This window comes from Cyanistes caeruleus, chromosome 17 (genome assembly GCF_971803275.1).
Source record: "Cyanistes caeruleus chromosome 17, bCyaCae1.hap1.1, whole genome shotgun sequence".
In the NCBI taxonomy this organism is placed as follows: Eukaryota; Metazoa; Chordata; class Aves; order Passeriformes; family Paridae; genus Cyanistes; species Cyanistes caeruleus.
The window spans coordinates 14,865,038-14,878,527 of NC_141717.1; the positions used below are offsets into that span (position 1 = coordinate 14,865,038).

Here is a 13,490-nt window from a genome sequence, read left to right on the forward strand (position 1 = left end):
CTCGTCCCCAGCCTGAGTAATGCCGCACCTGCAGCTGGGTGTCCTGCTGTTTTCATCCTCCTCAAACGTATTCCAGCCATGGAAGGTGAGGAAAAACCTTGGAAAACTCCCAAATGACCTCACCAGCCACTTCCCCCTTCATTCCAACAGCAAAATTCCTGGTGCCAAAGCTGTCCCTGAGGATGAGGAGAGGGCTCAGCTCTGGTGGGGTTCTCCAGTCCTGGGTTTGGGGAATCTCTGGGGATTTTCTGCCCTCAGGAACACTCATCCCACATCTCCAATGTGGAAAAACACCCTCAGCTCCTTGATGGGAATCCTGATCCCGAGTTTTCCCTGCTCTTCCCCTGCCACTCCTCCCTTAAACACCGCAGCGGCTTTTTAGGAAAACGTAATTAAGGAAAAAATAATAATAAGGGTTTTTTTTTTTTGCTATCCCCAATGTTCCTTCTCGGGCTGGAGTTCCAAGGAAGCTCGGCTCAGGAGAGCTCATGTTTTATTCAGAGCACTAAAACCATTCCTAATTGTATTCCAGACAAATAACACAGAGCACAACAAAACCCCATTAGTGCTGGCAAAATGGCACAGCACTCATGGAAAGGGGGGAAAAAAAAATGCCCCAACATATTCCAAGGATGTTTTAATTAACCCCAGGCTGGTCATTAGAAATGTAGGAATTCACAAGTCAGGCAGTAATTAAAGCTTTCCATCCCTTCCCAGGATGTGCTGAGCAGGTAGGAGAGCCGGGGCTTTCCAAAGTAATTTATTTATTGGGAAAATAAAAAATAAAAAAATCAAGTTTGAGCTTTGCCAAGCTTTTACTCCACTGAGTTATTCCCCGTGGGGGTGAGGGAAGTGGTGTCAAAAGCAGCGGGATCATCCTTGGAGCTGTTTATTAACACATCCTGCACACGCCAGCAGCTGGGGGAGATGGAATGGAGTTGTAAACCAGGAGGAGTTGGGAATTTGGGTGAATTCCCAGCCAGTTTTTCCCACTGAGATTTCAACCTTCTCACTGGGGTTTTTAGGCTGCATTCTCCTTGTCTGCCCCATCCCCGCCTCACTCTGCCAGTGGCATGGGGCAGGAGCGGGGCTGAGCTGCTTTTTTTGGGGCCTCTGGATCCCCTCCGGATCCGTGTTAGGATTAAAGGATCGCTCCAAACACCCCCAGCTCTGCCTGACATTCACAACCCACCCCCAAACCCAGCGTGGTTTTGGGGCGAGGATTAAAAAATCCGATTTGGGGGATTCTGCCTCCCAAGGAGCTCTGGAATCCAGGCAGGACAAGGCATGGATTTGGCTCCCTGGGATTTTCCCGCTCTCGGGATCGAGGGATGAGGATACCGACCCTGCCATGACGATGAAGAAGTCCAGGCGATTCCAGGTGTCTCCAAGGTAACACTTCTGCCCAAAGATGCCCAGGGCCACCATCTTGATGACCATTTCCACGGCAAAGAAGGCGAAAATGAAATCGTCAAACGCCTGGAGAGCGGGAAAAGAGGATTTCAGCCAGTCCCGCTCTGCTCAGGGGGAGAGACCTGAGTGCTCCCAGCACGGGGACATTCCGGCTTATTGGGAAACCCATTCCCATGGGAAAGCTTTTCCGGGGAAAAGGAACAGCATGGGGCTGCCATCTCCCAGAGCAGCCACCCCACAAACGCATCCCACAAATCCCAGAGCAGCCACCCCACAAACGCATCCCACAAACCCCAGAGCAGCCACCCCACAAACACATCCCACAAACCCCAGAGCAGCCACCCCACAAACACATCCCACAAACCCCAGAGCAGCCACCCCACAAACCCCAGAGCAGCCACCCCACAAACACATCCCACAAACCCCAGAGCAGCCACCCCACAAATGCATCCCATGAACCCCAGAGCAGCCACCCCACAAAAACACATCCCACAAATCCCAGAGCAGCCACCCCACAAATGCATCCCACAAATCCCAGAGCAGCCACCCCACAAATGCATCCCACAAACCCCAGAGCAGCCACCCCACAAAAACATCCCACAAACCCCAGAGCAGCCACCCCACAAAAACATCCCACAAACCCCAGAGCAGCCACCCCACAACCGCATCCCACAAGCCCCAGGGATTTGGGGCGGCGGGATCCTCACCTCCAGGATGGTGCAGCGCTCTGACTGGCATTCCACGTCCTCGCAGGGCTGGAACATGCCCAGGGTGACGCAGTTGAGCAGGATCACCAGCATGCTCACGTGCTCGAACCAGGTGCCGCCGCGTTAAGGACAGCTCAGCTTTGGGATGGGACACCCAGGCAATGCCTCCAAACCCTCCTCCCATCCAAACCCCTTCTCCCGGGCCATTCCCAGCTCCAGATCCCGAGTTTTAGCAGGGAATCACCCCACAGCAAGAGAGCAACGCAAGGACACCACTGCCAGAACTGTTCCTTGCTCTGATCCCACTCTCCTTGTTTCCCTCTGGAGTTGTGGGGGTGAGGTTCTCTCATCCCAACCCCATTCCCACATCTCCAGGAATTACAGATTCCACACCCTGATGGGAATGAGGTTTTCTCATCCCAACCCCATTCCCACATCTCCAGAAGGGACAGATTCCACTCTGAGATCCATATCCTGATGGGAACGAGGTTCTCTCATCCCAACCCCACTCCCACATCTCTGGGAATGACAGAATCCTGATGGACAAAGACCAAACACAGCCAAGCTGGTGGGGCCAAGGATGGGAATGGTGGGATTCAGGATGCAGAAGGCACGAAAAAGAAGGAAAGGCCTCCCAGCTGGACATCTCCAGTCTCCCAAATTCCCCCCTGTTCCTTACAGGATCCAGCAATGCTCAATTAACCGATAATTAATTGATCTAAGCAGGAAGTGGTGATTTGCATCAGTGCAAAATAGGCCCAAAGTTGCCGTTTGCTGCCGGCAGGACAATTAAAAATCCCACAAAAAGGCGGAATAATTCCACAAATGAAGCAGGAACGAGAGAACTGTTTCTAGGGAAAATAATTGGAAACATCTGGATGTGAATAAACCTTTGTGCTTCCAAACCCACACCTGGGGGAGGCAGAGAGAGGCGCAGACATCGAATTATTTTGTGATAAGAGCAATTCCGCTCTGGGAACCTGGATAAAAACCCTGCCGTGTTTATTCCTTAGGAATATTTTATCTGGGATTTTATTGGGATAAAATTTATTGCAGGAGATCAGGGCTTCAGATCTCAAGCTGGTTTTGCATGGGAAAAAAATCCGTGATGATGAAAAAGGGTGAAAATCAGTGGGGGTCAAATCTTGCGGTTCCCTAAAATCTGATCCCAATCCAGTTCTTGTTTTAGAGGGGCTTAAATTGGAAATTAAATTTAATTTAATAAAAAAAAAATATTTAATTAAATAAAATTTAATTCAGAGCTGGAGACACCTCGGAGCTGGGAGCCAAGAGGGCAGACTTGGAAACCCACTCATCCAAAATGGGAAGAAATGTATGAAATCAGAGAAATGAATGAAATAAAATCCCAGTCACGCCAGGGCTGAGGCAGGACAGGCTCCTGATGGGATTTTTCCAGCGCTGAAATTCCAATGTTGGTTTAATTTCTCCCTCCCTTCCATGATTTCTTCCTGATTTTTCCCATCTTTAGGAGCTGTTTGGATGCTTCCCCTGACTGGAAAAATCCAACACCCAAATCCTACCCAAAAACCCCAACCACTGCCAGATCCTATTCCCAATATTTCCATGGAGTGATGGGATCCATGAGAAATTCCCTGTAAAGAGGCTCCTGTGCTATTCCCAAGACTCTTGTGCCTGCAGACGTTCCCTTTATTATATTTGCAGATTTTTCCCCCCCTTTAAAGTCCCAAAAAATCAGAGCCTGCGGATTTGGAACTGTTCAAAGGCTCTGCGGAGCTCCCTGGACCTTTGATGAGGTGCTCTGCTCGTCCCATCCCCCCAAAAATTCCTTTTTTCCCCACCTTTTAACTGATCTAAGAGTGCTTTTTATGGCTAAATAATCACCAGCAGGAGAATTTTCCCTGGAGTTGGAATTAGGTCCTTAATTCCTTAAAAACAGGAGTCCCCATCCCTGTGAGCCCAAAGCTGGAATTTGGGGGTTTGGGGATGGCAGAGGAGTTGTTTGGATTTTCCAAGAGGAAGAGAAAGGCTCTGCCAGAGCTCTGTGCTCGTGGATGTTCAGAGGGGAAAGAGAAAAGGGGGGAAAAAAGGGGAAAAAGGAGGGAAAAGGGGGGAAAAAAGGGGAGGAAAACATGGGGGATTTTTCCCAGCTGTTTGGAAAATTGAAGGGAATTTCAGCTCCTTCCTTACCCCTGGAGCCCCAAAAACTGGGATTGAAGCCCTGATTTCCTGCTTTTCCAGAGCTTCCCGAAGCCATCCAGGCTCCAGCTGCCCCATGGAGATGTCCCAAAAAAATTCCCCTGGATTGGGGAGGTGATGCTGCTTGGAAGGGTGGGATTAGGGAGCGCATTCCCGACATCCTTCCAGAGCCTGGAGCAGCTTGGAACATCCATCAGGGATGAGAAATCCAATTCTGGAAGGATGGGAAAACCCCCAGAGGAGGGAAAAAAAAAAAAGTGAGGAAAAGGTGAAAAAAGTCCTGGAGCAGCACAAAGAGCAAGGATGCGACTGGAGATGGAATTCCCACGGAACATCCTTGGGGATGTTCCCACAGTGCTTTTCCAGCTATTTTCCAGCCGGGAAGTCAGGGAAGGTGAGGGATGGCACAAATTCCTGAGGTGCCGCCGGGATGCTCCGGGCAAATCCCCTAAAACCGTGACTCCGCAAAACCGGGAACTCGGCGGTTCCCATGGCAACGGCGGCTCGGGATGCGCAGGAAACTTCCCAAATCCTTGGAAAGGGAAAGATCCAAAGGGGGATCGGCGCTGGAGGCAGAGAGGATTGCAAAGGGTTTGCTTCGTATTTCCTCCTCCGGTAGAAATTCCAGGGAAAAGACATCTCAGAACATCTGAGGCCAAATTCCCAGATTCCCTTCGGGAAGGGGCTGCTCCCGGTTTCCCGGAGGGATCGGCTGCAGCTCTTAGGCTGGAATTTACTCCCGAGTTTAGGAGCGGCTCCACAAAAGCCGGGCTCTGCCCCCGGGTGTTGCTCCCGACTGTCCCAGGAGAAGCTCTCCTCGGGATTTTATGGAATCACCTCCCGGCAAAGGGTGGGAATAGAGGATGGAGGGGTTCGGTGGCCTGAGGATGCTCAGCCCGCGGATGTGGTCTGAAAAAAGGTGGGAAACCAAGGAGGTGTTGGAGCAGCTTCCCACATTTTAGGCAGGAAAACCATCGGAGAGTTCCTGTTTCTGGGAGAGTTCCACAACATAAAATAGGTTGGGTTGGAAGGGAATTTTTAAAGTTCCAATTTTCCTGCTATCCCACTGCTCCAAAGTGTCCATGGACACTTCCAGGGATCCACTTCCAGCTTCTCTGGGAATCCGTGCCAGGGCCTCCTCACCTTCCTTGTCAAACCCTTCCACATCCCTGCACTGCTGAGGAGATTTCCTGGTCCAAATCCATGTTTCAAATTCCAAATTTCTCTTTAATTTAGAAATGGGAGGAAAATTCCCAGCCTGGCTTGGCTGGAAGCTCCATCCTCAATTTCTCCTCATCAATTCCCTCGGGACAGAGCAAAGCTCATCCCTGGTTTTTCCCTTTGCACCAGTCACTTCCCAGCTCCAAGGAAAACAGTGGATCCTGCTGGGATGTGGCTCAGCCATCCCAGAACTCGGGAATTTCCTTCCCAGTTTTCCTGGAGATCATCTCCACCATCCATCCCTCGAATCCTACAAACATTCCTGCAGTAAGTGAAAAAAAATAAAAAAAAAACCCAAAAAAACTGGGATGTCACAAATCCACCTCTTTCATCCTTGGAATGAAATCCTCTGCTCAAATTCCCAGGTGCTCCAGAGGGAGCAGCTTCCTTTAAAAATTCCCAAATTCTCATTCCACATCGGAGAGAGGCCGGAGCCACAAGGCTGAACTGGAGAGAAACAAAATCCCGGCGCTGCTTTCCCATAATTTATTATTTTTAAGCCACTCAGGGGATTTTAACCTGTTATTTTCCACTACCAAATCCACTGGGATTCGGCAGCCTCCTGGTTTTTCTGGATCTCCACCATCCCTTTCCCACAAATCCCACAAATATTCCTGCAATAAACACAGCAAAAAATGAAAAATAAAATCTGGGAAGGCATCGACACCACGACAAATCCACGGCTTTCATCCCCTGTCTTGGAATGAAGGACACAACTCCCAAATTCCCAGGTGCTGCAGAAGGAGCAGCTCCATGGAAAAATTCCCAATCCCAGCGCTGATTCCGTGTGGGAGAGAGGCTGGATGATGCCCAGGAACCGAACAGAAGCGAGGCCACGGCGCTGTTTTCCCATAATCTCATTATTTTTAAGCCACTCAGGGGATTTTGGAGACTTAACCCGTGATTTTAACCCCTGGGATTTGGTGGGATCCTGGTTATTACGGATCTATCCCGAGGGAAATCCCAAAGCAATAAATCCCAGTTGGGTCCCAAGGAAAAGCAAATGTTTGTGGGAGAGGCAGAAGGGAAGTTTCAGTTTGGGTGGTTTGAGATGGGATTAATGCAGGGAATACACACACACAGGAATTCCAGAATGTTCCAGGGATGGTCACACACACAAATGGATCCTGGGAATTCCAGAATGTTCCAGGGATTGCCACACACACAAATGGATCCTGGGAATTCCAGAACATTCCAGGGATGGTCACACACACAAATGGATCCTGGGAATTCCAGAATGTTCCAGGGATGGTCACACACACCAATCCTGGGAATTCCAGAACATTCCAGGGATGATCATACACACAAATCCTGGGAATTCCAGAACATTCCAGGGATTGTCACACACACAAATCCTGGGAATTCCAGAATGTTCCAGGGATGGTCACACACACAAATCCTGGGAATTCCAGAATGTTCCAGGGATGGTCACACACACAAATGGATCCTGGGAATTCCAGAATGTTCCAGAACATTCCAGGGATGGTCACACACACAAATCCTGGGAATTCCAGAATGTTCCAGGGATGGCCTGCCCCTCTGAAATTGGCATGATTGGGTGGGGAATTTGGGAAGGGGAAAGGGAAAAGGGGAAACAAAAAAGGGGGCAGAAAAAAGGAGGGGGGAAAAAAATAAAACAAAAAAAAAAATTAAAATTAAAAAATTTAAAAAATAAAAAAAAGTAAAATAAAATAAAATAAAATAAAATAAAATAAAATAAAATAAAATAAAATAAAATAAAATAAAATAAAGTAAAGTAAAATAAAATAAAATAAAATAAAATAAAATAAAATAAAATAAAATAAAATAAAATAAAATAAAATAGTAAAATAAAACCAAACCCATACTCATAGCTAACAGCACCATACAACAATAACGTGAGACTAAAATGGCAGCTAATGATTATAATGATGATGATAATTAATAATTATGATAATAACGATGATCAGGATGATGGGCTAATTAATAACGGCAGAGCAAATGGATGAACAAAGGACAAGGATGATCCTGAGGAGGAACCACGACCCAACCCAGGGATGGCTCTCCAAGGGCTGCTCATGCAGGGAAAACCGGGATGAGTCAGGGAGCAAAGAGCAGGAATAAACCTGGGAAACACACCCAGGGTGGAAGGAGCCGGCAGAGCCAGGCCAGGAGCTCATCCCTGCGCTTCCAGCTGGGATCAGCAGCCAGGATCAGCATCCCAGCGGGAATTTGGGAAGTTCAGCCTGGCTTTTTCCTGGAGCTCGGCATCAAGGGCAGCGGGAACCGTCCGGGCTCTGCCGGTACCGCTGGGAGTGGCCCCGGTGGCCCTGGAATGGCCCCAGAATGCCCAGGAGAGCCGGAGATGAGATGGCCCAGGAATGAACTCAGCTGGAAAAGGGACAAGGGGCAAAAAAAGGGACAATGATGATGGCAATCATTCCAGGAAATGGGATTTTAGAGGGGAAAGGGAGAGGGGGGGAAGGAAAAAAAGAGGGGAAAAAGTGGTGGTCTTGGTTCCATCTCTCCCTAAAAAATTCTGGGATTCTCTCTTTGCCTTTGCTCCCAAGCTGGACACAAATCCCACCCTGAGCAGCTCCTGCTCCTCCCCGGGAATTTTTCCATGTGCTCCCCCGGGATTTTTCCCCCTCTGCTCCCCAGGGATTTTTCCCCCTCTGCTCCCCAGGGAATGCCCAGGGCACCCCACGGGGACGCTCCTGGCACACACACAGGGAGAGATGGATTTATCCTGTGCCATTCCCAAGGATCCAGGCTGGCTCAGGATTTCCCTTTGCAAAGGATTTTGCTTTTTGTAATTGATGAGAGGGCCAAGCGGCCGCTGCCTGGCCCCAGATTTCGGGAAGAGGGAGCTGGCAGCATTCCCAGCTCTGGGCTGGAGCTGGATCCAGAGCAGCCACACGCTCCAGCCTCGCTGTCCACAACATCTGCTCCAGCTGCGTGCTGAGCCGGAGGAGACAAATCCCTCCCAAAGCCGGATCCAGCCAGGGAATGGCCTTTTCACCTCGGGAATGATGCTCCGAGCTTCCACGGGAGCTCTCGGCTCGTGCTGGGAGAGATCAGCTCTGGGGGAGCGGGATCAGCTCCAGGAGCTCTGCTCCCAGCTTTTCCCCGGCTCTGGGATGTGCAGAGCCTCCGTGGAGCTTTTCCAGGCACAGCCTCGACCCTGGTGGATCCCCAGCTGGAATCCTGGAATTCCAGCTGGGCCTGGAATGAGTGCAGCTAAAAGAGGTGGCAGAGGACAAAAGGAAATCGGGATTTTGGAGCTTTCCAGGTTTCTGTTCCCTGCCTGAGCATCCTGGGCAGCCCCAGGACACGTCTGGATCTCGGGGTGTCAGTGCAGGGCCGGGAGTTGGATCCTCTGGGATCCCTTCCAACCCAGGAGATTCCAGGATTCTGAGTTCCAGGAATTTTCCATCCATAACCCTCCTACAATCCTGGAACTCCCCACGATCTGCCCCCTCCACTCTCCCTTTTCCAAGGGAGATCCTGGGATTTTTTTGCTGTTGTTGTTGTTGTTGTTTGGATTTTTACTCAGCGGGGAAAATTCCAGTGCCATTCCCAAAGGGCCGAGAGCTTTGCAGCCGGAATCTCGGGATGGATTTGCCTGGGGAGCAGCTTCCAGCCCTGCCAGGTTACTCCAATCCCAATCCTGCAATTCCATGGATTGACCTCTCCAAGAGAGCGTCACTGCCAGACAAAAGAGAGTTTGGGCTCGGTTGGTTTCTTTTAGTTCCTGATTGCAATAGTGACAGAAAGAGGGCAAAATAAACTCAAATCCCAAATCAAACCCTTCGTGCTCCACTTGGGATCCCTGGCACATTCCCTGAGGAGCACAGACAATTCTTTTTTTCAGGATGAACAGTTTGGATTCCAGGGGCAGTTTGGGCTGATATTTAAACCAGCTCCAAGTTAAGCCCAGCTTCATTCTCAGCTGTGATTTTTGGCTTTGTAGTGCAGGAATTCCCCAAATTCCCAAAGATGGAGACTCAGAAGCAGCTCTGGGATAGGGCAGGGGATGGAGAGGCCATGCAGGGTCCCTGTGCCACATTCTGGGGACAGAGGTGATACCTGGGGCCACCTCAAACCCTGCACTTTATCCCGAGCAATCCAGGTGGGATGGAAGTTTTTTCCATTCCATTTTCCCATCCTGGATTAGCTGGTGGATGGAAAGGACTGGACACATCCCACTGGAGCTCAGGGGGAATCCCAGAAATCCTGAACCCCAATCCTCGGCCCCAAAAGGGACCAGACCCACAGATCTCCCAGCAGAAACACCGGGACACCGCTGAGGAAAGGAATTTCTAAGGAGCTGAATCACCTGGAATTCCTGATCCTTGCTACAAAAACCCCACCTCTGTCCCTGCTGGAGGTTTGGATTTTGAATTCCCAGGGATTCTCCCTCCTTCCCTCGGGCTGAATCCGCCCAGGAGCTGTGACACATCCCTGAGCTGCAGCAGCGCAATCCCAACGTAAACAAACACATTCCCACACATCCCAGAGATGTTCTCCGTGGTTTTTCTATCCTGGGAATTCCCAGGCTGCTGTGGATCAGCCTCCTGATCCTGAATTCCCTTCCCCTCACCCCAAATGCTCTCTCCTCCTTCTGGATTTGTTCCCTTCCATCCCAAACGCCGCTCAGCAAGGCTGGGTGGATGCAGCGCGGATATCCGAGAGCATCCCACATCCAGCCTTCCCCAAAACAGGGAATTGGTCCTGAATCTCCTGCCTGGAGCTGCTCCAGGATGCAGGAATTTGGGGATAAATCCACCCTGGCAGCTGTGAATCCCTGGATTCCTCGCTGGAGCAGGTCCCAAGAGGATGAAGGATAAATTAATTTAGGGAAGCTGAGGGTTGGGGTGGTTTGATCCCAAAGCTCTGCAGGTTATGGGATATGGAGCATCCGACCAGGATCCCCCAGTCCAGCTGTTTGCCCAGTTCCCTGGATGAGCCAGGCTTTAAATTGGGATGGAAATCCTGTGGATTTGTCCCATCTTCCCGTGTGTTTGCATCCCGAGGGAGCAGCTTTTGCTCCGAGCACTGATGGATGTTTCAAGGTTGAGCCGCAGCCCTGAGCGATGGTGTTTGGGGTTTAGTCCTGGCTCCAGCACATCTGGAAACTCAACCAGAGCTGGCCCAAATCCAGCAGAGCACTGAAACCAAGCTTTTCCTGTGGATTTCACCCAGGGATGGAAATGGAAGGTGGGGATGGAGCAGGAGAGGAATTCCCAGGAAGAAAAGGAAGACAGGATTTGGTGGCCCACAATGAACTTGAATTTCTCAAGTTCAGCCAGGGTTATTGCCATTTCCTCCTTCTGAAAAACACCCTGGGGGCTGATTTCCCAGAGGGAATCGCTCCAAGCTTCCAGCTGGAATTGGGGAATTCTGTGTGCAGGAAGAACAACCCAAATCAGGGATTTTTTTCCCCCCTCTCAGTTACAGAGCAAAGCCAAAACAAGGCTTGGAATCAAAGCCGAAGGAATCCCAGGACTCCCAGAGCTCCAGGCTGAGCAACAAACACGAGCTCCAATCAGCAATTCCCACCTCAGGCTGAACTTTCTGGAGCTGTCTGTGCCAAACTCCTTTTCTTGGATATAAATCCCAGCATAAGTCAGGTATAAATTTATTCCCAAGCACAGCCAGGCTGGGAAAAATCCGAACAGACGCCGGGATGAAGGCGCCAGGGCAATCCTTGGAAAGGCTCCTCTGGGAGAACACACCTCAGGGATTTAATTCCAACGTAATACCCCGTGTTCCAGTCGTTAATAAATCCAGGGAATACCTCATCCCTTCCTCTGGGTTAATTCCAGGAGCTTTGAGCTGCAGGGATCCAAGGTTTGGAGCTCGTGGCAGAGCTGAGTATTCCTCATGGGAATTCCCACCTGACCTCCAGCCCCGAGTGCTGTGCCTGAGCTGCCCCAGGAGCTTTCTCCAGCCTGGATTCTCCCAAAATCGGGGCTGTTAGGAAGTGCAGACCCTGCAGGCTCTTTGGAACTTTTCCGTGTGTGGCTCCTCTGGGATTTTCCGGGAGCTCTGGCTGATTCAGCCTGGCCCTGCTGCAGGCCTGGGGGGCCCAGAACTCATTAAGCAGCGTTAATTGCAGCCCTAATGAACACGGATCCTGCCCTCACAGGGGTTTTGAGGTCATTGCTGTCCCTACAGACTCCGGGTTGGATATTCCAGGCTGGCTCTGGATCCAGGAGAAGTCTCTAGAAACAATCCCACTGCTCCAAGGCATCCAAAGGCGAATCCAGCCTGTTCCCAGGAGATTCCCGTGTCTTTATCCACGCCCTGAACAGGGTGGGAACAGCCACAGACTCCTCCTCTCCTGGTTTGAACAGCAGGTTCTGACTTTTCCATGTTTCCTGCTGCAAATTCCAGTTTGGAGAGCAGGGCCTCTACATCTCCTGCACCTCTTGGTGGTTCAGCCCCAGCCTGGCTGTGTCCAGCTCTGAGAATCCCGGGATGCTTTGGGTTGGAAAAGCTCATCCAGTGCCAGCCCCTGCCATGGGCAGGGATGACTTCCACTCTTCCCAGGTTTCTCCAAGCCCATCCAGGCCTTGGATTGATGTGTCCAGCTCTCCTCCAGCTTCCTACCACACCCATGGGATCCAGAAACTCATTTCCCACCATGAATCCAGCAGAAAATTCCCAGGCCTCGAGCAAAACCCAAACCCTACAATAACAGCACCACCAGGAAAACCAGAATTCTTCCCCCAAAAATTCCTCAGATCCAGCTGCAAGCAGCAGAAACCCCTCAGCACTTCCTGGGAATTTCCCACTGCTTTTCCCAGCTGTTAGATCCCAAAATCCCTTTTTTTGCCACCCAGGACGTTGCAGTAGCTGTAACACCGAGCTTGGCATGGCTGAATCCCTGCATCCCTCCATCTCTGCCATGACCTGATGCTTCCCAGCTGGAATTTCCCGGATTGTCCCTCTCTGGCTGTGCCAAACAACTTCCCCAGCGAGGAAAATATTTTGCTGTCTCCAGATTGAGTAAAAATAACCCTCAATTCCCTTCTCAATTAGCAGAGGGCTGGGATGTGCAGTTAATTGGGCCTTTCTTGCCTCAAACGATCTCTGGGAAGCAGCTCAGTCCCATGGAAGCGCTGGGAAGCACAGCCAGGATGGGATAACGGGGCAGCTCATCCTGGGGGGGCTGCACAGGGGAGGGAAAAAGAGATTTAGGGGGAAAAAAATGGGAAAGGAAAAGATGGCAAAGCCTGGAATTTCATTGGATGCTCCAGCCCCAAAGCAAAGTGGAGGAATAGATGAACTTGGAAGGAAAACAAAACCCAGCAGGAAGAAAAAACATTTCCAGGGGGGTTGCACAGGGAAGGGAAAAAAGGATTTGGGGGGGAAAATGAGAAAGGAAAAGATGGGAAAGGCTGGAATTTCATTGGATGCTCCAGCTCTAAAGCATGTGGAGGAATAGATTGAATTTGAAGGAAAAAAAACAGGAATTAAAAAAACATTTCTAGGGGGGTTGCACAGGGAAGGGAAAAAGGGATTTAGCGGGTGGAAATGGGAAAGAAAGAGGTGGCAAAGTCTGGAATTTCACTGGATGCTCCAGCCCCAAAGCACGTGGGGGAATAATTTAACTTGGAAGGCAGAAAAAAAACCAAAACAACAAAAAAAAAAAAAAAAGGAAGAAAAAAATCCCATTCCCTCACGGATTGGATCCCGTTAATGGCAACGGGGCTAAATTTGGGAATTAGCCTTTTGTTTCCCAAGAAACCCGTGGAAAATATGGATAGGGCCGGTCTCCAGCGGCCACCGCGGAGCCGCTCGGTGCCAGCTCGGGAGGTGCCAGCCACAGGCACCCGCCGGGCACCGGCTCTTCCTCCCCTGCCTGTCAGCTCCTCTTTTCCCTCCGCCTGATGAATAATGGGAATAAAACCCAGGGAAAAAAGCAGCGTGACAGTCAATTACTGGCTGTGATGAACCACCCCGGAGCAGCTCCTGCTCCCAGCG

The 13,490-nt window shown here is 50.5% G+C and overlaps 1 protein-coding gene across 3 annotated transcripts in view; it reads right to left on the minus strand.

The window, feature by feature from the left end:
• Positions 1-13,490, minus strand: part of CACNA1H (calcium voltage-gated channel subunit alpha1 H) — a 151,465-nt gene that overhangs the window by 100,328 nt on the left and 37,647 nt on the right. For all 3 annotated transcript variants that reach the window (XM_086854955.1, XM_086854956.1, XM_086854957.1), the window contains 2 exons: positions 2,121-2,232; positions 1,346-1,479 (listed from right to left, as the gene is read on the minus strand). In XM_086854955.1, coding sequence (XP_086711081.1) covers positions 1,346-1,479; positions 2,121-2,232 — 246 coding nt within the window. The remainder of the gene's footprint in view (positions 1-1,345; positions 1,480-2,120; positions 2,233-13,490) is intronic.